The 26,571-nt window shown below is 38.1% G+C and overlaps 3 protein-coding genes across 3 annotated transcripts; 2 read left to right on the forward strand and 1 right to left on the reverse strand.

Moving 5' to 3' along the window:
• Positions 1-1,123: 1,123 nt before the first annotated feature.
• Positions 1,124-4,745, reverse strand: LOC131780468 (N-acetyltransferase 8-like). The gene is made up of 2 exons (XM_059097074.2): positions 4,473-4,745; positions 1,124-2,204 (listed from the first exon to the last, which is right to left on the reverse strand). Exon 2 carries the CDS (start codon positions 2,198-2,200, stop codon positions 1,526-1,528), a length of 675 nt encoding a protein of 224 aa, XP_058953057.2. The 5' UTR covers positions 2,201-2,204; positions 4,473-4,745; the 3' UTR covers positions 1,124-1,525.
• Positions 4,746-15,170: 10,425 nt separating this feature from the next.
• Positions 15,171-18,929, forward strand: LOC131780459 (protein toll-like). Its single transcript, XM_059097066.2, has one exon. It carries the CDS (start codon positions 15,406-15,408, stop codon positions 18,367-18,369), a length of 2,964 nt encoding a protein of 987 aa, XP_058953049.2. The 5' UTR covers positions 15,171-15,405; the 3' UTR covers positions 18,370-18,929.
• A 4,026-nt stretch (positions 18,930-22,955) lies between these two features.
• On the forward strand, positions 22,956-25,771 carry LOC131780457 (uncharacterized). Its single transcript, XM_066166364.1, has 3 exons — positions 22,956-23,068; positions 23,159-23,669; positions 25,541-25,771. The coding sequence occupies exons 1-3, from the start codon at positions 22,956-22,958 to the stop codon at positions 25,769-25,771; spliced, it is 855 nt and encodes a 284-aa protein (XP_066022461.1).
• The last annotated feature ends 800 nt before the right edge of the window (positions 25,772-26,571 follow it).

Here is a 26,571-nt window from a genome sequence, read left to right on the forward strand (position 1 = left end):
TCGAAGCATTTCTCGTCGGCGAATTTGGATCACGGGGTGTCTCTGCGATCACAAGACGAGGTGAAAGGGATTTTTCGTTCAAAGAAGAGCAATAATTGCATCCTTAAATTTCTAATCCGAAAACTCCTATCACGTCGGTAGGCTGCAAATGAAAATGACTGCTTTCACGTTAAAAGAACGCATGAGCGGAATCGCTATTGAATTATTATGTTAATCATAACCATTACCATTACAATTTCCTCAAACGTGATTGGTGCATTAGCTGCTTTATTTTTCACTAATCATTCTGTTCAGTTGTAATCGGACAGTTAAAGCGGCCAATCATACTAAGTCCACTCAGTTAAATCCACCAATCACAGAATTATTCTCAATAATATAGTAACAACCACTAATCCTAAAAAAGAAAGGAGAATTTTTAAAATGGAGGATTTTATTTTAGGATTTTAAACCATAGTCACTGTCTCTACCAAAAATTTTTGTCCTAAATGTATTTGCTTTTTTCGGAAATTGTAACTGTTATGATTAATTGGTAACAGTACTTTGTGTCGTTCAGTTCTCTCTGTAATCGTATTAACAAACTGGACTCCTGCTTTGCGCTCGTCCGATTTTGTTAATCACTCATATGATTACAGACCGAATTGAACTCCACCCAGTCCTATTACCTTTATCAATAAGGGTTAAATGCTATATAAGACAGACATACAGAAATTACGACTGTCATAATTTTTGACATATGCATTGGAGGAAGGGACAACGACCCCCTTTTTTTTTTTTGTGACATTATTTTCTCTCTGCAGAAATGTGATTATATTAAGGCAATAACTCAGCTTTGCTCATCAATCACATCATTATGGTACAAATCTTGATCAAGGATATCTCATAGACAATTATGACAGAAATATACCAAATCCAATTTTTCCTTCCTAATAAAAGAAATTCCTATTATTTATTGGACATCTTCAAAGATTCATTGGCATTAGATTAACATGACAGGACGGATAATGCGTGTACTGTAAGTACCTCCCGTTGTCCCATACAATGCCTTAGAAAAGTTTTCTAAGGCTTTGTATGGGACAACGGGAGGTACTTACAGTGCACGCGTTTTCCGTCCTGTCATGTCCTTATGAAAGACTGTGAATCCCTTGTAACACTCAGTATTCGACAAGAGACACAACCATTTCCAAGGTATAGCTATGTTGACTGTTTTTGCATAGATTAAACACAGAAATTTTTTGATATACTTTTCTTGTTATGTTTTTGATATACTTTTCCTGTTATGTTTAATTCTTGTTTCGAAGTTTAGCTTTGAATGAATTAGGCCAGCTTAGCTGAGAACCACAAAGGGTTCAAGGATTCATGGAGGAATCAAGAATTTGACCCAAGTCACCTTCAAGTCTTTTCCTTATAACCTAAAAAAATTCTGTCTGAATTGCTATTTAAAAAAATGGCTTGGAGTAAAGGAACTTAACCTGAAGGTGTAATTGAACTTGCAACCTGCAGTTTTAAACCTTGTGTTTTGAATCTATCAGAGTTCAAGTTCAAAAGACATTATTATCAGACTTTTAAAGATGAAGTTGGGAATGAAAGGTTTTCCTTCTATAAGCTTAAAACCAAACTTCCTATAGAGTCTGACAGCTGGTCCTTGAGCATTTGAAGTTTTCAAAACAATTTTCTCAAGACCCTGCTGCCTGGAATGCTTGAGAAGTTCTTCAAGCAATTTGCTTGCGACTCCCATTTTTCGACAATTTTTGGAGACAGACATTCGCTGAAGCTCTGCTATTCCTGGTTTGTGGTCTTCATTCTGAATGAGTCCCACCATTCCTACAACTTGACCATTCCATTCAGCAACCCACATGTGACAGCCTTTGTTAGACATGTAGGTCTTTTCAACGTCCAACAAGTCTGTTTTTAAGCAAAAGTTGATGATCTTCCATATTTGAAGGTAGATGACGACATACAAAAGAGCCCATAAAATAAGAGAGAGGAACAAACATGCTACCAAAGGCAAGATAGACCACTTGAAAGAGGCCATGACAGCAAAAATGGTTACCATGGTAATGTACCAGAACAGATTTGAAAAAATGAGACAGGTGGTAATGCTGATAAGTTGCTGCATCCCTTGAGAAAAGATCTCTCTGCATTCCTCATAGTCTGGACTGTGATAGGATCGGATTTGTAAATGCCCTGGCATTTTGATCATTTACCTGAAAATAAATAATTTATTAACTGAGACTTTTCTCAACAGGACTGATAAATTAAAAGAATCACATTCAAGCTACATTCAATCTGTATGATACCATTGCAACACAAGCTGGTAAAAATTAACAACTCTTCACTGAAGTGGACATGGCTAGTGGTGGATATTTACCAAACCACAAAGAAGCATGGTAAATATCCACTGCAAGTCAGACACTCAGGTTTTTCCATAATACAAAAGACCAAAGAGCCAACATGAAGGAAGAACCATATTTTTAAATTAAAATTTAATAACATGAAACCTAATATAAAAAATAGAAGGAAACTACATCGGCATTCACGCTTACAAGTGTTTAAAACAAACAAAAAAAGTAATTGTAATAACCTGAATATCAACTAAAAGCCTACTTCTTGACTGCCTCTGTCATTGGCATACACTGTAACAAATAAGTTGTTAATGATTATGGGTACAATAACTGGTTAGCTTGACTAAAACTGGTTTGGATAACTAAATTAAGCATCTTTAACTACAATTCTTATGCAAAAAACATTGCAATAATTATTGCCGTGTATTATTGTGATGTATAAACTTAAATGGGGTGTGTAAGGAACATTTAACATAAACAGTGTGTGTATTAAACTTAATTATTACACATTAAATGCACTACCTCTTTTCTGATTGGCCAAAAGCTTCAAGTGAATTTTCAAAATCAGCTCCTGGTTATATTAGAACCATGTCAAGGATGCTCATGGTCATGGGTAATCATGTGTGACTGCAGTGCATGATTTCTAAGCATAATGATGTCAAGTTTGCACGCTTTGCGTTGTTTGATGATTCATATATTTTTACATGTTCAGAAATAAGTAGCACTCTGTTCATGGGCATGTGTTAATTTCACCAGGAAAAGTCACAATTCAAGCAATCAGCCAGTTTATTGTAAAGAGAGTGAGAAAATCAAACTGCTTTCTGAACCTAGTGGCGTGTGAAACAGCCTAGGTGCAGACTAAAAAATTATCCTAATTGTAAATTAAAGAATGCCCCATAGACAGGAAGGGCTGGTTATTTACAGGAGGTCTAACCTAAACCATGGTTTTATGCAATCAGTAGGCCTCAGTCTTTCTCCATAAGGGGGTTGATTGAATTAGATAAATGTTTTGGCCTCTATTAACACTGTTCACAAAAATAAATGGTCCTGAAGATTCAGCTTTATTGACGATTGTTTAGGAAGCAGTTTTGTTAAAAAACAGCTCAACTTTGTTTAAATAAGCCATTAAACTGACTTCTTGATAACCATTTTCAATCATCTAATGTTATCAACACAAAAAAACTAGTGATTAGGTTTGGGGGTAATTGTGAGTGTTCTGTTTTGCGTAACAAAATCGAGCGTAAGCCCCTTTGGGTGTATTTTCGCCCAAAAACCCCATATAGTCACTTTCACGGCTGTGTCGAGGAGTGTTGTGTAACTGCCACTAAGGATGAAGGTAAGCGAGAGGTACGTATCATTTCATCAGTCAGTTAAGAAAAACGCGACACAATCCACAGTTGCTTCTTAAGGTTCTTGAGCTTCTTCCGTTGCAGGCGCATGAGGCACGTTGGAAGCCATAGTTCGCAAACTGACCGACCTAAGTGCTCCACATTGCAAGGTCAAAGTTTCGAGCGCTATTCGAGATACACGACCTCCTGCGGATCCCTACGATATTCAACAAACGAGTAATTATTTTAGCGACATTTGGTTTGTCACGCAATTCTCTCAATAACATTTGCATTTAGCGGCTGTTCGAAATTAGTGGAGGCGCTTAATTCCCGCTCAGATCGAAGACAAACCGGAAAAAATTTGGAAAACCAGTTTGAAATTTTGACCAAAACCGAAAACCAAATGCTAACAATCCGATCTGGTCCGGTCCAATCCAGATTTTGTAGACGCCGCATCGTTCACATCACTTAAGGTCATATAGTTATTAACTCATTTCAGAAATCACTCAAGATCATTTTGGGTCATATAAAGTAATTTTAGGTTATTTTAGGTCATTTAAGGCCATTTAAGTCCATTTAAGGACATTTTAGGTCATTTTAGGCCATTCCTTGTTTTAGTAACTACCAGGTAAAATTACGTAACGACTAGTTAAAAATGAACCGCCATCAAAATCAGTAGCGAAGTACACATCGACGTGCTCTGAGCATCGTTCCGACTACAAGTTGTACCGTTACATCATTGATAAAAACTGTTACATAGCAAACGACTACCCCGAGACTATCACACTAGAAAGCTACATACCTTTATCATTCAAGAACGAATATCGGTCAGTGCAAGATGGTTGTTCCCGACGAACCAGCTCGTGAGCGATCAGTTGCCGCAGCAGATAAATAGCCCTGCCAAGATAATTTTAAATTCCTTTGCCAGAGGACCGTGCCATAGAAGCCAGTAATATCAATTCTAAATCTGCATGATTTCCGTCCCACCCGAACCGTCCGGTGAGAAAGTTGGTCAAAATTGATTATAAGATCTCGAAGGTCTGGTTCGAGATGTGCAGGAGATTGATCGGGTATATTTGTGTGTGTGTGTTTGACGGGGGGGGGGGGGAGATGCACTTTAGCCGAGACATCTTGAATTGTTTCTTAAAGGATTACAATATTTTCCCTCTCACACCATATCAAGCTGTTCAATATAAAATGATAAGATACTCGTTTTTCATGTGTGTGTTGGTGAACCTAAGTTTTTTTCTACATCTAACCGAGAGCGCATTTTTTTTGGGGGGGGGGTGGGGTGGGGGTTCGGGTGAGGCCATTTGTTTTAGTGCCCAGGCACTTTTCGGTTCTGCTGTTACAGCCGATTGACGAAGGAATCCTGATAGACTGACCACTTTAAAATCAAAGCTTAAGACTTAAAGAGTTTTGATAATGTGGCTTAGACCTTTCTTTGAAATGAACTTTGATTGATATTCTATACTTATTATTTTATTATTTAACTTTCAAGCGCTGCAAAGCGCTGTCAATGCTTTGTAGAAACTGCGCTGTATAAATATTTAATAATTTTATTATTTACCAGTTCGGAATTTCTAATTTAAAGGGAGTCTCATTTTTCCATTCTAACAAAGGAACATCCAACTTTTTATCTGACCATTTCAAAGATTCATTATTAGAAGATTTACTCTTTAAGAAAGGGTGAGTATTCCTCGTATCAATTCAAGATATCGATGAGATGCATTTTGTGGTGATTTCAATATCGCATGCACAGGAAAATGAACAATCATTTAGTCGTTATTTCCTGGAACGTTCTTTCACAATAAAGAATAAGAATCGAAACAAATAAAGTTCACCCACAGACTTTTGGGTCACATTAGATTCATTATTATTATTACTGTTAACAAATAGATTATTCACAATGATGAAACTGGGGTCGGACATGCCTGCCCCTAAAAGACATGACGCTGAAGTATAATGGTCACTTTGAACCTACAACTTTTCAACAACAACAAGCCCTTGGGCGATGACATACGGAATGATGAAAGAGAGGTTCAAATGTGCCAAGGAATATACCTTTACGACAATATTATGTATGGCAAATTCCGCCGTGATGCTATGTCGTTGATTCAGCTTTCCTTTGAAGAATAATGTTAATGATATTAAAATTCAAACCTGGAGAATTACACGAGGGGACGAAATAACAAGGGGTGATGTAAGACGGCGGGAACTAGTCGGTTAGTTATTATGAAAAGCCCAGTAAAAGAGTCGAGTTGAACTTTGGGTAACAAGACACAAAGTTCAATTCAATTGGAGAATGGATGATTGGAACCCAAATTCTCCTGTCGCGTTGCGCAACCCGATCCAAGGCTCCCTCGCTTTTTCGTTTAGCCTACGTGTAGCCGTACCGTCCGCGCGAGGTGAAACGGAAGGGTACCTTGCGGGGGAGGGTACGGCTACTCGTAGCTAAGCTATTTTTCGCTCCACCACTGCTATCGCCCTCCCTTTTACTTACTGAATGCTAGGAATAGGCTTTCAATCTTTCATATCAAGTACTCTTGATAACTCAGATATGTTGCCTCCATTATAATGTTCCATGTTATTCAGTAACAACAAGTCATGGAATCTAAAAGTTGTGTGAGTGTTTCTTTTACTGCTTTTCTCACTCCTCTGATTTTCCAACAGTACAGAAATGGGTTTAGACTGGAATTTACGAACACAATGGATGTTGTGTATCTCCTGCCAAGAATCTGAGCTGATTCGCTTAAAGGGATAAGAGACGGGAAAAATAACAAAAATGCATATGGAAGATAACAAGCGACTAAAGCCAACTGGACCGACAGTGCTGCAGAAACAGTCTTTCGGTATCTTTGTATGTTCAGAGGAATTCCTATAAATTGATCGTTTTGATTATGGCCTTGGACTTGCGCTTGATGATGGCGGAGGCGAAGGAAGATCTTTACGTAGCAATAAAAGGAGGTAATCAAACAAACCACGACCCCTATTGACAAGACCCTAAAGGCAACTTTGGAATTCCAGACTTGTTTTAGAATAGACCCAGTTGCACAAAAAACCAAGATAAAGATTAAAACTTTAGTAACTCTCCTTAGATTTACAATTTGCTTGTATCGCAGGCCCAGTGAGAGAGCGAAGAGTCTGTCCACACTCACAGCGGTGACGGTCATCAAAGACACTGCGCTAAATCCCAAGATTACAATTTCTGCAAACGCACTTAAGTGATAGCAGAGATGTTGCTGTTCGCTCATCTGGAGAAGCAGCTCCACGGCAAAGATCGGCTGAGAAATCAGACCGACACAAAGATCTGTGATTGCCAGGCAACAAAACATGATCTTTGACGGAAGACGAAGGGAAGAATCCTTGTAAAGGGCCACAAGAATTAGAATATTTTCCAGCAAAGCGAAAGTGGAAAGAAAAAGATTAAATGCAGCAAGAAAAATGTCATGACGAGGCGTATGTATGTCGACGCAAAGAACAACTTTGGTTGTTGGATGGTTCTCATTTTCGCTCGAGCTCAACATTATTTATTCTGAAAATGAAACACATGAAAAATATGAGTACAAGAGTAATACTTGATAAAAAGTCCCAATGTGGTTGACAGATTGCGGTAAAACGGCCAAAAAATTTAGCTTTTGGCGTAAAAATTGCAAAATTTAACTTTTCGTTGTAAAAAAGAAGTAAACCGTAAAAAATATATATATTAAGATGACCACAATGGAATGATATTAACTGCAAGAGTTAGCCGTACATTGGCAAAAAATTTTAACCTCTTGCCCTACACTTATTTGACTCAGGCAATGAGCATTGCATCGTATTACTGTCTCTCGTTCTGGTCCTCCCTCTTTTCTTCCATGCACATCGCACATCTCTTGGGGCCATAGACATAGCAGTCAAACATCTGCGCATAAGCGAACGTTGTAATGACTAACTACGTTGTGCGCTTTCAGGTTGTCAGAACTAAGTCATCTCACACGAGAAACAAAGAACCGAACAAGTTAGTAAGTCACAGTGTAATAACAGCGAAAACTTTTTGAGTAAAACCAGGAGCCTGGTAAAGCTCAAAAAACAGATCTAGAAAGGTAAATAAACAGGACACCTGTACTTGAATAAGCCTTACGTCAATGAAGTCTCGGTTTTCCTTCCCCGTTTTTCCTCTCCATTAGCAGATTTTTATGAACGCTTCATCCTACTTTCGCTTTGAAATTCTGTGCGAGAAATTAGCGCACAGCCAGCCAGCGTTGACCCCAGCGTGCATGCCTCGCATTTGACCGCTGTGTTGGGCTAATCAGCTTTTCTCTGCTCGCACCACAGTATAAGGACCTCAAAGGGGGATTTTATTGTAATGGTTTTCATCATTTATTACACCCATTTTGAAATCACTGGTGGTCCCTTTAATCTGACTGGCTCTAATTGGTGCGATTTATTCACGAATCGCACCATTTTTTTCTTTAAATCGCATCATTTTCCCAGCCAATGAGGAGGCTACACTGAAAACAAAACAACTAATCAGATTTCAAGGCTTGTATCTAATTGAAAATCTAATTCCAAGAAAATGAAAGACAAAGAGTATCATGTGGCAAATTTTGCAACCTTTGTTTCCAAAACTCTTGTTTTTCCCCCCCCCCCCCCCAAAATGGATGAATTTAATTTCAAACTAGCTCAGTACTGCATCAATAAAATATTTGAACTGACCAAGTCCTGTATTTGGGCGATTTCAAAATGGATGTAATAAAGTGGTAATTGAACCTTGTGCCGTGCAATTTTGGCCTGAAATCATACGTGTGATTTCAAATGACACGTAGGATTTCAGCCCAAATTGCACTCCACTCAGTTCAATTACCATTATAAAGCGCGCCCGGGCCGCATTGATCATTGATATTGTATTTTGACGGTCAAAAACTGATAGTATGATATACCCAAAGAGATTCTATCAGCAAAGTGTGATTACTCGTCGGGAATATTTAACGCTTTCAGCTTCATTGGTAAAGTAGTGTGTACTCACGCATTTTGTTATTTAAGTGCAAAAAGAACATCCTTCAGCTAAGTTTTCAGAGCATTTCTCTTCGGCGAATTTAGCCCACGGGCTGTCTCTAAAATAACAGGACGAGCTGAAGAAAGGTCACTCATTGCATAACTGCTTTCACCTAAAAGAACGCATGCGCAGAATCGCTATCTAAACAAAATGCTAATATAATAACGGTTAAGTGTCATGTAAGACAGAACATACGGAAATGGCGACTGTCAAATTTTTTGACAAATGCTATTAGAGGAAGAGACATTGACCCCCTTTTTTTGCGAAAATTATTTTCCTTCGCGTCTTCTTTTTTTTTTTTCTTTTTTTTTAAGCCCTCTATGAAAAGCGAAAACGCTTTTCATAATCCAAATATGTAAGTACGATCAATTATGGTCGTACTTAAATATGTGCTTTTTATGGAGAGCTTTTTAAAATAAAAGACGTCGCAGAAGGAAATTAATGTCACAAAAAGTACAATTTCTAATAAAACAAAAAATACATACTTCAGATAACCAAAGACTATTCTCTTTCGCGTAAAAGCTGCATATCTAATTAAGTCGAATGACACCGTACTTTTGTGGAAGGTATTTTATTCGTTGTAGAAGTCCCCAAGGAAATTTCCAAGTCCTTCTAGACGCCGTTGCATGCAAAATCTCTCTCTCCTCGGAAGTCTATTGACGCTACAGTTTCTAAAAATTTCCACATCCCCCTCTCCTTCAGCGGCGCTGGCCAATTCTTTATTCAGCTCACCTCTCGCCTTCTGCAAAAATCCTTTTGGCATGTAACTTATCCATCATAAGGCATAGGGTGGCCTTTGGGTGAGTGTGAATTAATTACTATTTATCTTTCGTCGAGACAAGCTCGCAAAATTAAAATTATTTCGAAAGATGATTTGGTCACCGGCTCGGCTCTGCGGCGTTTACAGTACGAAAACTAGTAACACCCCCAAAAACTGAGTAAAAAATAATATACCAGTAGAACTTTGCAAAGCTCAAAGTTCTAGGTGACTGATGCTATGTAAGAGCGTAGCTTGAGGACAGAATCCTGATCCTCCGAAGGACAAATCCAACGCTTAACTCGCTCTAACTCTGTCTCTCGACAGAAACTAGAGAGGAGCTTCTGGGCATTGATATTCACTGGCGTAGGACAAAAATCATCTACAACTAAAAGAACTGAAAAGGAACTCTCTTTTCATTATTTTAAAACCACATGGAGCGATTTTTAATTAACCTATAACAAATTGAACGAGAGAGCGAGAGGTTTCGCTTATGCAAAGTTCCTCCATCTCGCTACCTATACCCTTCGCGTGAAAAGGGCAGCGAGGTAGGGTTCCACAATGGTCGAGAATAATCGCCAACTTGAAAAAAAATGTGGATCCAGATTATGTTATTTTATAGAAAATTTTTTTAAAGCGGTTTCAAGGCGTAAGTTTTATATTCGAGGAACGAATAAAATACCCGCTGAAAGACAGTCAACAAATTCAACCTACAATACTTGCCGTTGACTGATCGCGTAAACATCGTTTAATGCTTAACCATTTTTTTTTTCACGGTAAATTTTCACAACTGTTTAACTCATTAAAATCGTAGCTAACGCTACACTAAAATCACATTTACTGAAAGGACCCTATATTTGTGCCTGATAAACGCATGTAGCTTTTACTAACTCGTGAAACTAGCGTTGGCCTTACCTGTTTCGATGAAACTATGACAAATCACTTGCTAATCCTTGCCTTGCGAAGTCAGCTAAATACCTTGAAGGTCCTTTATTTTTCCCCCTTGTGTCTGTCTCTTCTAAATGCACAAGAAAGTGGAATTTCTGCTACCTAAAAGTGTTCTTTTCTCAGAGTATGATCCAAATATTGTCGGAGAGGACCTCTTTGATCTATTGAAAATACTGAGTTCTGATATCTAAATACAGCTGTCATCAGGCGAATATAGGTTTTTTTTGTCACAGTGGCAGGTCGGAACTTTGTTTAACCGACTGAAAAGAGTTGTTCACTTGTTCAATTCAAACAAGAAATACAAAAAGAATGATCTTGACTGCTGAAGAGCTTCAAGGAAGTATAATTTCCTATTTGTCTTGAAAGGAGTCTTATTTCAGTGACACATTTCACTGTCATCCCTGTCAAGACAAAAAGCCAAGCACAAGGTGCGTGGGCCAAAAATCCGGGTAAAAAAAAAAGCCAGGTTCCATAACTTACAGTACCATATCATATCATATCCCTAGGTTCAAATAGAGGAGGAAGGTGTCAACTCAAACAAACTCTTACAAGATCAAAATAATGAGGGATGTACCTTACAATATCAGAAAGTGCAATAATAGGATTGCTACTTTGTAGTCATTATGCAGAAAACGGATAATTGCTAAAGGAATCATAAAGAAAATGGCAATTGTTAAATTCAGACAGGTAGAAGAGAGGATATGGCAACGCATTGACACTATTTTTTTTTTTCGAGCGAGCGAGACAGACAAGTGTGCTATACCATTGACACGAGAAGATCAAACTATGCAAATATTTTTTCATATCATTTTCCATCATTTTATTATATCAGGACATGGCAAGAGAACCCACAAAAAGAAATATTAGCTACGCCAAAATACGAAAGTAAAGAGGAGGAACAAAGTGGCAGAACCAAACAATTTAAATTCTGACCTTCTCACGTCCGTTGACGTTTCAAGGACAAGCTTTTAAATGAAACATAATTCTCTGTCTCAACGTTCCACTGATGCTCTCGTTTTTGTTGTTTCCGTCCTGCGCCTGGTTTTTTTGTTTTTTGTTTTTAACGACACTACAATTTTTAACTGGCATACTCTGCCGTACAACAATCGCCAAATAATATTAAACACATACTACCATAATAACACAATAATTACGTATACAATGCTATAATAATTTAGAAATGTTAACTAGATACAATACTTTAAATACTACAAAACCCCTATTAAAAAGAATCTATAAGTAGCTTTTATTTCATCACATAGCGTGATATTACGATTTAAAAACTTACCACAGTCGAACCTGTATAAGGCGGCACCGTGTTATATTACAATTTAGCGGTGACCCTGTATTTAGCGGTCGGTTTTTAAAGTCCCCGAAATTTTCTCCCTTTAATTTCTGTAATTGTTTCCTCTATTCAGCGGTCGCGGTCACCCTTGACTGAGTCTTAGTGGCCTGTTTCTATTGCCTTCCACCTGTATTGAACGATCCCTTATAGCGGAACCATCTTGGAAACTCCAACTCTGTGTACTCGTCACTCCGTAACTTCGAGGCTGTTGTCCAGAGGGGCCCTGTATACGCCTAAAATCATTACCATATTATAGTCAATTACAAAATACACTTGTAGTCTAAAAACTTGTGGTTCAAGAAAAACTAAAAAAAGTTATAACAAAAAAAAAACCCAAAATATTTATAATCGAATTCTAAGAATTATGCTGACCTTAAGGTATTATTAAAAAAAAAACCTAATAAATACATATGTAGAACTGGATCCATATTACAAGACAGGATGACCGCTGAATAAAGGTTCGGCTGTAATCAGTACCTTTACACGTTACCCAAGATAAATATCAATAATACCAAACTGCTTTTCATAACATGTATTTGCAACGATGTAAAAAAGCTAACAGACCTTCTTTGCTCGCAGTTTTTCACCAACTTCAAAGGCCGTTCTTTGTGATCACATCAAAACAGTCAACTGGAGGAGGACTCTGAATAAGTTCTTCAAACAAAGACTTCAACAACTTCTCTGCGATTGCTATAGAATCCGCAAAGCGGGGTCCAAGTTTGTAACCATGTTTGTAGGTAAGTTTTACAACTGTGTAACCAACCATCAAGCTCACCGTCCACGGCCATTCGTGCGTGACTACCTGTCACGCGAGGCCATTTTGACAAGGAAGCTTGGCGTTCAAAGCCAAACACGCTTGTGTCGTACACGACTAAAGCTCTTTGGTCCACTTCATCGATGCGATTTATTTCTGCGTTCATTCCCTCTGATATTTCAGAGGAGCGAGTTATGGCTGTTGGAAGATGAAAGTCAAATCATGTTCCATAAAACTGAGTTCGAAAGCCGCTCCCCTCGAAATTTTTTCCTTTTGATCGGTGCTATCAGTCCGATGCTGCATGACGGTGTCAGATTTGACATTTATATATTTTAGTTTTCGAGAAGTGATTTTTTTATTTCGACCGCTCAAATATGCAAATTTTCACCGTGAATATTACCCTAGTTGTGTGACCTCATGTAACGAATATACTAAACCTACGGTAGTTCTGTGAACATAATCCTTTGTTTATCATCTTAACTTAATCCCCTGTCATTATTGAAGCTGGGAAAGAAATAATTATTTTTTGGTGAATATTTTTGTCCGGCATACTTTTGCTATGTCGAAAAGTAGCATCAAAACAAAGACAGTTTTAACAATGACCGATATGACAGAATCTACTGAGCTTCTAGCTTTTAAAAGAAAAAAGGATGGTTATGAAGTTGCTGTCAAAATTTCTTTGTGTATTTGTGTTGTTCTATCTTGAGACGAACTCAAAGTCCGGCAAAATTTACTTGATAGCGGCTATGAAATAGACATGCTGTGCCTACTTGTCGCCACCGTTAATTGGCATAAATCACTACAATTTGCAAAAAAATCTAACATGATGACCGAGGATTAAGTTAAGATGATAAAACAAAGTATTATGTTGACAGAAATGCCAGAGGTCGAGTGGAATTGTTACACGAGGTCGCACAACTCGGATAATAGTCACGCTGAAAATTTGCATATTTGAGCGGTCGAACGAAAAAAGTCATTTCTCGAAAACTAAAATGTATTTTCGCAAAAAAACTACACCACAATTATAAGAACATATTGGGCTACAAAATATGAAAGTAGGAGTGAAAACTAATTTTGGGCGACTTGCCACGATATTTCAAATTTGTGCGATTGATGCTGACATCCTCTCTTAAAATCCACAATGCATTCTTAGATCCGTTCAAGCGTCGAACTTTGCATGAGAGCTGGAAGGATAAATCGGTCATTTCTCAACCTGTTTGGATTGAAGGAATCAATGCGTTGGCTAGGCAAAAGGAGCATTGTGCCATTAAGGCATAAAATACGAATCTGTAACTTGAAAAATTATCTGGGGTTACTGAATATTTCGAATGGGCGACATAACACTTTCCCTGACCAATGGACAGAAAATTGGAAGCGTTCAGCATACTCAAATTTTCATTTTTACCACAAAAAAAGCTTCGATGATGGGATGACTCCATAAAAACGGGTTTTTTTTTAGTAAGAGCATGGGAAAGTTTGAACAGAATGTGTAAACTTTTGAGATATTACAATCGTGGCAAGATGTTTGTGAATAGAAATAATCATGCTTCAATGCCTACTCGTGGTCGATTAGGTTCGAATGAAATACATTGAGGGCCGAAAACAAAAGACAAAAGCCTTTGAACGAGAACTGAATTTCATTGGTCTACAGGAAGTCCAAACTAAATAGAGTTTAATACTCATGGGAGAAAGGTGTGGTGAAGTCACTCAAAAATGCTTTCTGTTTTCATGCAGAAAGCTCTTTAACTTTAAAATCAATCAGCCGGAGGTAAATAGTGCTTCACGCCGATGGTGAAGGGTGACAGCTTCACCGAACAAAAGCAATACTTTTGAAAATATTGTGTGATTTTTTCCAAATGCTTCGCTCAAAAGGTCTTAAAATCCACAATATATTCGTAGGTCCGTTCAAATGTCAAACTTTCCTTGAGAGTCGGGAGGATAAGTCGGTCATTTCTTAACCTGTTTGGATTGAAGGAATCAATGCGTTGGCTAGGCATAGACAGGAGAACTGTGTCATTAAGACATAGAATACGAATCTGTAATTTGAAAAATTATCTAAGGTTACTGAATATTTCGAATGTGCGACATAACACTTTCACAGTCACTCAAAAATGCTTTCTGTTTTCATGCAGAAAGCTCTTTAACTTTAAAATCACTAAGCCGGAGGTAAATAGTGCTACACGCTGCTGGTGAAGGGTAACAGCCTTCACCTAGCAAAAGCAATACTGCGGTTTGACCTGCAGCTCCATTAAGAACCAAGTTATTGACCACGCTGATCAACTGCAGATGTTCCGCCGACAGATTGACGATTGCTTTAATCAAAGTCATTCATACAGGAACAGCAAAATTGCAGCAAAATGAACACAATGTGTAAACTGTCCAGAGATTACAATCGCGGCAGGATATTTTTTAATAAAAATAATCACGCTTCAATGCCTGCTCATGGTCCATTATAATCCTGGAGACAGGTTCGAGTGAAGTACATTAAGGGCCGAAACAAAAGACAAAAGCCTTTGAACTACGAGAACTGAATTTCATCGGTCTACAGGAAGTCGAAACTAAATATAACTTATTACTCATGGGAGAAAGGTGTGGTGAAGTCCCTCAGAAATGCTTCCTGTTTTCAAGCAGAAAGCTCTTTAACTTTAAAATCTCTAGGCTGGTGGTGAATAGTGCTACGCGCTGCTGGAGAAGGTGACAGCCTTTGCTTAGCAAAAGCAATACTTTGGTTTGATCTTCAGCTCCATTAAGAACCAATTCATTGACCACGTAAAATAGCGCAGCAGCTTGGAACTGCTGATCAACTCCGCGTGTTCCGCCGAGATATTGACGATTGCTTTAATCAACGTTGTCCACACAGGAACTGCAAGATTACAGCAAAACTCTGAGGTACATGATGGTGGGTTTACTGTTGACCATAGCTGAATATCGTCCTGTGCTGTTATTCTTGTTAGTTCATTCAGTTACGATTTCGAATTCCAACTACACAAAGGAGCCATGTCGGCCGTTTTCCAAGATATCAACAGATTTGGAAACAAAAGAAGGAGACACGCTTCAAACGAGGATGGTGCAATGTATGCTTATTAACCCGGAGAATGAATTAGGGAAACTCAATTTTGATATCAGCTGGGCTTTTAACGCTACAACGGGCATTAATAACTACAATTTGATCTACGTCAGTGTCGTGTTTTGGTGCCTGTCGCCAATTGAGCTCGATTTCATCAACCCAAACAACATGGAGAAAAAGAACATTGTACTGGCTCTCTCACTTAAAGGTGAGTGCAAAGTGTCGGTACAAAATCTCGCTGTCTTTGCAAAAGCAACCGACTTACGACTTCTGAGTCTAAAAGGAACGAAGGTAACATGGTTGGCTGCATCCGGCTCTGGAAACGTAACTCATGGAAATGACAGTTTCACAAAGGACATGAAAAAGCTATCATCCTTGCTGGTCCAAGACAGTTTTCCAGCAAACATACGCGCTATGTTTTCCGACTTAAACAACGTCTGGCGGGAAATGGCTGAAGTTAACTTTAAGCGAATACCAGTAAAAGGAATCCCAGAACAATGGAAGACTACCATGCCATTGCTACAAAGACTTCTCGTGGTAGAATGCAATTTGACGAAACCACCAGAATTTCCTTGGAGCGACTCTACCCTGGAGTATCAACGTGGGCTGAGAAGGACAGCTGATAGTTTCCATTCTGTAACGTCGACCCATGTTCAAGGTAACCTTTACGTTCGTGTATTGCGTTTAGATTACAATAATATTGTTGACCTAACGTCTCACGAGTTCAGCGGACTGTTGCATGTGTTAAGCCTGCGAGGAAATGGCTTACGGACAGTTGGGCCGTTATGTTTTCGCAAATTACGAGGAATTCAAACGATTGACCTCAGCGAAAATAATTTAGTGTCCTTACCTCAAGATCTATTTCTAAGGTTGACCTCATTGCGGCAAGTCTATCTTCGTTCGAACAAGTTGAAGATTATTGAACAAAAACTGTTTGAAGGCCTGAAATATGTTACGGTTGCTACACTTGAGCGAAACAACCTAGACCATATTCCAAAGGGACTGTTCAGCTCATTAGATTCCCTGGAAATCCTAGATTTGGGAACTAACAACATCACAAAAATCGAGGAAAATCCTTTTTCGAAGAATGCCTCTTTACAAGTGCTGTATCTCGACAACAACAGACTTTCCAGCATCCCTTCGTGGATATTTCTTCTGCCAGACATAAGGATTATCAACCTCTCTTCTAACGGATTAAAATTTCAGGATCTTGACAAGGCATTAGATAGTTTAATTGTACCGTTCGAGGGCGAAACAAAACAGCTCAGAGACCTTGATTTGTCGGGCAATAACATTACCACACTAATAGATTCCGATGGTTTAAAAATGATTAAACGGGACGAAAGAATCAATCCAGTTTATCAAGCCAAGTATCTTTACCTTTGGAAATCGTATTCGATCAAACTGAATAGAAATCCGCTGGCTTGTGATTGCATTATGTCTGCTGTGGCGCAAGAAGTAAAGAAATTGGTGCAGAGCCGTCCTTACATTCGATCCAGGTTTTCAACCTGGAAATGTCATTGGCCACAAAGATTGAAAAACAGAATGATACTAGAGATTGAAGAAAATCAGTGGATGGTGAGAGAAGAAAAAGGTAATACCAAGTGTCCAGTCCAGTGCATCTGCCTGGAACGCTGCTCAGATGGAAGAATGATTGTTGATTGCGAAAGGAGGAATCTTACTGAAGTACCAAGCGTGGTGCCACAGGGTCTGGTGGAGCTTAACCTAGAAGCCAATGCTATTCAGAGTGTTCCAGCTTATCATTACATGGTTAATGTTACCATATTAAGATTGACCAATAACCAAATTAAGTCGCTGACGGCTTCCACATTGGAGAGACTCGAGAATATCGAGATTTTGCTTCTTGATGCTAACCAACTGGCAACTTTACCGAGGGAAATCAAGACTCTTAAGTTCACAACGTTAGCATTGGATGGAAACTTATTCAAATGCGACTGCACAACCAAGTGGATGAAAGACTGGCTAGTGAAGGAAAAGAATCGGATAAAGAACATTGAAAGAGTTCTTTGTAACTCTGAGCATGTTTATGGGAAACCAATGTACAGTTTACCAGACGACCAGTTCATCTGCCCTGATCAGCTTAACGAACAGAATGCAGGAATCGTAGCCACATGTATTCTTGGTGCGCTCTTAGCCTTAGTGATGATTGTCGCTGTCTTAATATACAAGTACAATGGAGAAGTCAAGGTCTTTATGTTCACCCACTTTAACTGGCACCCATTTGATCGTATAGATGACTCAGATCCAAACAAAATATACGACGCTTTTCTATCGTTCAGTGAGAACGATGTCGATTGGACCGTAAACACATTACAGAGACGTCTTGAAACACACGATCCTCCTTACAGACTGTGCATTCACCACCGCGACTTTGAGCCTGGAGTTCCAATTGTGGAAAATATATGGAAAAGCCTTGATCAAAGCAAGCGTATGTTAGTGGTGCTTTCACCGAGCTATGCTACAAGTGACTGGTGTTTGATGGAGTTTCGTGCTGCTCATCAAAAAGTGATGGAGGATCGCATGAAGTACCTGATTTTGATACTGTTAGAAGATGTAGACACCAACCAGTTGGATAAAGAGATACAGAATTACCTGCGCTCTAACACCTATCTATCGGCGAAAAGCAAATGGTTCTGGAAAAACCTATTTTATGCAATGCCGCTTCCGACGAAGGAAATGACAAGAGAAAGGAATCAGGAAAATTTCGCCGCTATAGAAGAAGAACGAGAGACGGCCTGTAATACTGAAGACACAATAGAACTTGTTTAAAGGGCCGTCTATAGCAGGCTCTACCAGGGGCGTAGCGAACCAAACGCTTGTACAAAATTAAAATTCAAATAATCGATAGCAAGTGGTTTAACTCTTTATGGTAGACTTAAAAAAAATGACAAATGATGGTAACCTTTTTTCTTTTATTTTTTTTGTCAACAGTATTTACACTAATAATTAGTGCTATATCTCATTTGAAAGAGGACAAAATTAGCTTTTCAGAAAAAATATATTTTGCCTCCAAAAGTCCATGGATTTTAAATCATGCTAAGAAAATGGCATACAATTTGCATAAATTATTGTACAACTTTTGACTGAAACAGCCTGGGCCTGAATGGATTGAAGTTAAAAGGAAACATTTCTTAGATGAAATATTCCTTATCTTATGGCAAGACATCCAGAGACTCTGGCTTAAAAAGAACAAATAGAGAATTAATTAGAATTTTTTTCCAAACTGTACCCCAAAACCATAAAAATTGACCCAGATTATTGAAAAATTTATTCCTCACCAAGTATTTACACAAGGGAAGTAAGCTATACCTCACTTGAAACAGCAGTAAATAAGCTTTCCTGAAATGCATGTTTCCTCTCCTAGAAAAGGGAAACAACCTCATTGAATGCTTTCGAACTAACGTTAATTAGCATAAAATATCATCAAAATTTGAACTGTGTAAGTGATACCCAAATAATATAAAGTAATGAGGCAAAAATTAACTTAAGAGGTTCCTTGTTATATGGGCAACATCTCCATAAAAAATTGGTTGGAAAATAACAAATCTGAGATGTGTTACACATGTAGTGAACACTGATTGACACACTGACTAATAAGTCTGACCTCATCATTACCTTAAGCCCAAATTTACTAATCCCTCTTGAAGTCAGTGCAATCATGGGAACTACATTTCTTTGTTTGACTTCTGAAATTTTGCCTTGAAACAGGGACAAATGAGATAATCAACCTCAAAATACATAAAGCGCAACATATATCAAAAGCCTTTCACTTGCAATGCACCACCAGTATTTTCAAGAGTAAACAATTCAGAAGTGTAATGCCCAAATTTACTAATCCCTCTTGAAGTCTACAGTGCAACCATTGGAACTATATTTCTTTGTTTGAAGATTGACATACTGACTAATTAGTCTGACCTTATCTTATCATCAGCCCAAGCCCAAATTTACTAATCCCTCTTGAAGTTTACAGTGCAATCATTGGAACTATATTTCTTTGTTTGACTTCTGAAATTTTGCCTTGAAACAGGGACAAACGAGATAATCAACCTCAAAATACATGAAGCGCAACACATATCAAAAGCCTTTCACTTGCAATGCACCACCAGTATTTTCAAGAGTAAACAACTCAGAAGTGAAATGCCCAAATTTACTAATCCCTCTTGAAGTCTACAGTGCAACCATTGGAACTATATTTCTTTGTTTGAAGATTGACATACTGACTAATTAGTCTGACCTTATCTTATCATCAGCCCAAGCCCAAATTTACTAATCCCTCTTGAAGTCTACAGTGCAATCATTGGAACTATATTTCTTTGTTTGACTTCTGAAATTTTGCCTTGAAACAGGGACAAATGAGATAATCAACCTCAAAATACATAAAGCGCAACACATATCAAAATCCTTTCCCTTGCAATGCACCACCAGTATTTTCAAGAGTAAATAATTCAGAAGTGAAACCGGAAACTGTCATTTTATATCATTCCACTCATTCTTGAGCATAATTTGTTTGCTTTGTGAATTTTCAGCATATAACAAGTAGAACCACATCTAAAAAACATGCAAAACATATAAGATAATGTACAGGTCGATATATATTCAACTATCGTTTTAAAAATAAATATATGTTATTTGCCGGCTGGGAGGTCCGTATGGTGAAAAACTGTGACCGAGGTCTTGAAAATGCTGCCCAGCACTTTTCAAGGCCGAGGTCACAGTTTTTCACCATACGGACCGACCTTTAGCCGGTAAATAACATATTTATTTTTTTTAAAACTTAACGAAATACATTCTGAAAGAACCCGAATGATTTAGGGCTATAAATACGGCAAGATCTTCCATAAACTGAACAATTTTTGAGCGAGTTAATGGTAGTTAAAGGAAAGGTGATACAAATTAAAGAGAGATGCTTCACTGAAACATTTTCACTTGCGTAAATAAAGGTGATTTAAAAGGCTTCCAAACAAAGTTTGAAACATTATTTTTACAAGTATCTGTCACAATCTAACACCTGTCAATTAGAGAGCGCGTAAGAAAAAAAAAGCGCAAGAAGATTTGAAAAACAACGGAACTAGTTTGGCAAGGACTGTCGCGACAATGTTTTCTTCAAAAACAATCAACGATATGACGGAAAGTATTAGTCACTCTCATCGACGATTCATTCATGTACGAAGATTTACCTCTGTTTATTAAGTAAACGGCCAGGAAAGTAATTGTGAGTAAATTCAAATTTTTTATTTTGAAGTTGTGAGAGTTTGCTCGTTTGTTTGATGCAACGGCGTATGTAAATCTAGTCTTTCCTCCACAAAAACTAAATTCGAACGGCGCACTCCAACGAGACACAAGGGGATTTAATGCGGCCTTTTCTCAATAAATTCCTTCAGTTTCTGTTGTGCAATTTATGGTCCAAATGTCCAAGTTGAACGGACTTTGAAAGACTCACCGAGAGCGTATATTTATTGTCAAACTGAAATTAAAACTTCGCTCGCTCTTTCACTTCGAACAAATTGTTTGAGAAAATTCAGACGTTAAATGAATGAAAGTTCCATTGTTCAGTTTACCTGTAACCAAATACCTCACGTTTTAACTTTCTTGGTACTTTTTGTGAATGATTAAAATCAATTGCAGACGATTTTAGGCCGCTTGTCAACCAACGTAATGACACTATTGCCTATACAAATTCATTCTGAAACCAATATTTTTTTTGTCAACTTAAGTGATTTGAGAGAGAGAAAAGAGAGGATTCATAAGTCGGCTTGAGGTAGTGACCGATGTGTTTGCTTAAAAATACTGCCCAGCAGGGAAACGAGGTATATTTATGAAAAATGGCAACAAAATTTGAGATGTACTCGGCGACTCACGAAAGCGTTACCGTGGCCCGTGGGCAGAGATAGGAAAATACTGACCGGGTAAAGAACCAATCAGATTGCAGGATTAGTTACCGTGCCCTCCAAAAAAAAAATAAACCAAACTAGTTCCGTTGTTTTTCAAATGTTCTTACGCTTTTTTTTACTTACGTGCTCTCTAATTGACAGGTGTCAGATTTTAACAGATACTTGTAAAAATAATGTTTCAAAGTTTGTTTGGAAGCCTTTTAAACTATCGTTACGGAAATGAAAATGTTTCGCTGAGGCATCTCTCTTGAATTTGCATCACCTCTATTTTAACTACCATTTACTCGCTCAAAAACTGTTCAGTTCATGAAAGATCTTGGCGTATTTACAGCCCTAAATCATTCGGGTTCTTTCGGAAAGAATTTCGTCAAGTTTCAAAAAAATAAATATGTTATTTACCGGTTAAGGGTCGGTCCGTATGGTGAAAAACTGTGACCTCGGTCTTGAAAATGCTGCCCAGTATTTTCAAGACCTCGATGTTTCTCAGCTTGTTCCCTGCAATTAGGCAAGTACACAGTTATGATACAAGTATAGCCAATTGCTATCGACCAAATAACTGACGTACTAATCTTATATACAATTTACAATACTTCTACCAAGGTCCTAAAATTTGGAATTCTCTCCCAATATTGATCACTGGTTTGACTGGCTTTTTTACTTTTAAAAGAAGGATGATTGTTTTTTTTTAATGAAACGAGTCAGAATTGGCCAAGCCGCACGTCCACATTCACAATATTTTGACAACCGAGGTGGCCTCTCCTACAACCCTGGTGGTTTCTTAGAGGTCTCCTCACCCTGCCATACTGTTAAACCTGTATGGATATTATTTCTTAAGTGGCTAATAAGTAAAAAGATGATGATGATTACGCCCATTTTTGTAGACGTAGCAACTCGAAAATGTGGACTTGACACCCCTACTGTTGACTTAACGATGTTTTGTGGACTGAGCGGTTGTGGACTTAACAACACTTTGTTGACGAAACGACATTTGTGTGGACTGGACGACTTTCTAGGTGGATTTTACGACTTGATAAATTTAAGGCAAAACTATTTCCCGCTGTTTTTGTGTGGCACGATCGGATTTATTTATTTATTTGTCCTCGAGAGTCGAGCGCCTGTCACGTCGTCTAGTATCGTAGTATCGTACGGCGCACTAATCTGCGTCAGCCATCTTGATAGTAAGCGTGGTCTCGAGTAAATTTTTTCAGGTGATCGTATCACGAGTTAGTTCACCTCACACAAGCCAACACATTCAGACCCAGCTTGTGTTTTAAGTGCAGCTTGTGCAAGAGCCTCTACGTTCTTAAAAGACAATATTTAACTGCTTGAATCTTCGGTACGGGTTGTGCCACAATCTGAAGCCACCTGAAAGTGCTAGAAATTGAAATAAGTTGTATTGCAGTTGCTTTCTCCTTGCACTGTTGATAATTCACGGAGGCATATCTCAAAACGTTAAAAGTAAGTATGGGAATCTCGATTGAACAATACTGGTCAAGTGTTGGCTCTCGTGACAATTTCGTGAAAACAAAGGATATTTTATCACGTTTTAATGATCATTGTTGGAGTTTAATGTTTGTGATGTTGTATTTAAATGTATTTTTGCCAGTATTGAAACAAGTTGTTGGACAACACAAAATGTGGAATGATGTGATGTCTTGGTTTTCACAAATGATTTTCTACAATGCCCATATTCCATTGCTTATAAGGCAGGCAAATGATGTAGAGGAAAATCCAGACCCTACAGTATTTGATGTAATCGATCCAAAAAGAACAATATGTGCTGACTACAGTCAAGGAAATGAAGCTCTCTTTGGTGAAAATGCTGGTAATCAATGTGTAGCAATTTCACCTACTGCTGTTATTTATCATCACATAGAAGATATCAATTTGTGGACTTCTTCCATTTTAAATAATATTCTTACCATTGGAAATAATTTGTATACTTCTATAAGATGTTCTGTCCTGACAAATGATTATTTGCTTTTAACTGATGTTCCATGCATTGTTTCAATTTACAATAATGTATACTCATTAGCATATAGTGAGTCATTAACAGGAGGTTTGTTCATGACATCAAATAATGGGCCATACATGTCTCTTCAAAATTCTCTGACAGAAGTGTTTTCAAATTGTCAACTTAACTACAATTGTTGTTTGTTAACGATTGGAATAAATACTGTTGGACTGATTAAGAGAGAATTTTTCTGGAGACCGCGTGAAATAAAAAAAATGTGGCACATGCCTAGAAAAAGCCCTTCCTTCATACTTCGCTCAAAGATACCTTAGGGTAAGTCTATAAACGTGGTATAATTTTTTTGTTCAGAACTGTTTTTATTTTCTAGAAAAACACCAAACACTATATCGAGCCCCAACCGCCATAACAGTAGCCGAAATGAAGCCGACGAGTAGGGCAACAAAAACCTTATTCTTCAAAAGCGCAAAAGAAAGCAAGTCTTTCCGAATATTATCTATTTGTATACGAGGTATTAACAAATGATTTGAATCTAATAACGGGATTATTGACATAACTATGAATTATTGGCGAATATTTGAAAATCGCCAAAATTTGATTGATTAAAAATTTCATTTTGGAGCAGTTTTTCAATAAAAATTTTTCCTACTCGGTATAACTCGGAATCACTTGAGATGAGCATTTCTGAAAATTGGAAACGATGTTCTTTTCAAGGATATAAAAATTAATTTGGGGCTCTTAATTACTGCGAAGAAATAGCCCGATCTATTTCGTGCAAATCGCAACGCCGCCGTGTAAACAACCGCAGATAATCCAATTATTCTTTTATTATCGAAGCCATAATTTCTTCAAAATCTTACCGCTTTGAGCTGTGCTTTATCAGAAACTCAATATGTTACCCTTACCTTCTGAAACCAGTGATTAAGGAATGATGTTTCCATTATTTTTGTTTCAAATCGCCATGTTCACTTGAAAAGTGTTTACAACGTCCGGCTTGACCATTTACAATACTCGGAGCTGTTCATAAATCATCGCAAACCATCGCAACTCTTGACTTATTTCTGCTTCCATACAACTCCATTATATACAAAAGTCTTTTTAGCACGATAAACCAAGATGCTTTGATTACTTACAGTTTCAGTTAAGAAACGTTTGGCTCCCCAAATGGCACAACAATGTTCACCAACGAAGTCGTGTGTCATCACTCATGTTTGTCACGCAATCACGCTAAACGTGCACAGGACACCCAGACAGGAATTCGTCTGCAGACATCGCTGTACCGAGTGCAGGGCCAACTAATATTTATTTCTTAGTCAGTGTTATGTTTTAAACAAAAACCTGCACAAATTCACTTAAAAAACGCTGTAGATCTCTTTTGAGTGTTTTGAATCAGTGCCATTCTGAAAAACTACTTTTTGACGTTTTCGTAAATTTAGTCACCCCATGGTACTGACTATACATGCGTTGTTATCGACTCTATTTCCACGACTACGCGCTTGCAAAGATTCTATTTATCAATAGGCACTTTAAGCATGACGTTTAACGGCAAACGGCAAACGGCAAACGGCAAACGGCAAACGCAAGCTTGCCTTTCATTTTGTTACTTACACAATCTCTGTTTTTTGTTTTTGTTGTTGTTGTTGTTTTTTTTTAATTTTCCTTACGATAGCGTGCTCATCAATTTAAACCTTTCGATTTTGTACCTTGATTGCTACGATGATAATGGCCATCGCTAGAAACTTGACAGTTTTCTCAACTCGAACTCGGAAAAAGTTGTTTCCCGTCCCTTAATCAAACAATTAATCGGCCATTCTTTGAGATCCCGAATTCTCGACAAGACAGAGGCGGCGTACCCTCGGAGATTCAAGAAATCAGGAAGCTCCTCCATACCAGCTAACTGAATGGGTTTTATAAAGCAAAAAAAGAAAGAAAGAAAGAAAGAAAGAAAGGAAAAGAATACAGTGTCATATACTTTGGGTGTTTTCCTGGTCAATGAAACCAATATTCAAGCTACATGTAGTTCGTCACTGCTGACAGGTACAGCTAAAACAAAGGGCTTCGATCTTGCTCACGTAAGGCTGCTTACGATGAACGGAGATATCGAGATACCGAAATATTGGAAGGCAACGTGAATATCGATGCCCGTGCTAAAATGAGATCGACTTCCGATTCAACATCATTCACGCCCACAGCCTGTTTGTGCGCTGAGATGTCTTTCTCACACAAGCGCAGAGGGACTATAAGAGAAGCTTTTCCTGCAACTCGACTTCGCTTATCTTGGGAGCATCATCACCCAACTAATCTTTGAAAGGAGCAATTGATTTCCATTTGGTACGCTCATTCTTAAAAAAATCGGCGGCCAAACGAAAACACCATTTTAGTTTGCTTTGGAAAATTTATGGCGCGACGCTTATTATATGGTTAGAAACTGTGCCTAATCTAATTTATTTTTTTAGCGCTGAGTATTTTAGAAAGCTACTCCCAATGCAATTTTTCCACTCCTGCACCTGTCTACCCTGCAAGCCGTCACAATTTACAAAATAGGATAACACATTTTTTTACGTCGTTAAAAATTAATGCAGTGAAATTTCCTCTATGCTGTAGTAACATATACCTAATTCATTTAGCAGTCTAGGGTGACGCATGAGTGGTATCGCGCTTAAAAAATGCAAACAACGGTAATTTTAAATTCTGGATTTAAAACTTTTTCCCGGAAATAAAAAATAGGGGATAAGAAGGAAAGAAAATAAGAGCGTATTGGTAACCGAGCCTCCTTTCGAGTGACATGTTATTGCGTGACACCATCGCAAAAAACGAACGTCAATGATTCATTTCATCTGTCAGGATGCTCTGGCTCGTTCTATGAAAAACAAACTTCCATTCTTATTGTGAAAGGAAGACATGTAAAATGTGAGTGTTCCAAGCTGAAATATGGTTATAACTGTCCAGCAATGCGACGTTTCCGGCAGGAACCTTCGTGAGATGTTTTCACTGTGATTTGGTATACACCGCCTGTAGTGCTGTACTATCGAAGCTGTTGTCAAGTCTCTTTATAACAAGATTGAGGCAAGGAACCAATCTTAGAAAGGTGTTTTTCGCCAGGTGAGC

The sequence above is a fragment of the Pocillopora verrucosa genome, chromosome 5 (assembly GCF_036669915.1).
Source record: "Pocillopora verrucosa isolate sample1 chromosome 5, ASM3666991v2, whole genome shotgun sequence".
NCBI lineage: Eukaryota > Metazoa > Cnidaria > Anthozoa > Scleractinia > Pocilloporidae > Pocillopora > Pocillopora verrucosa.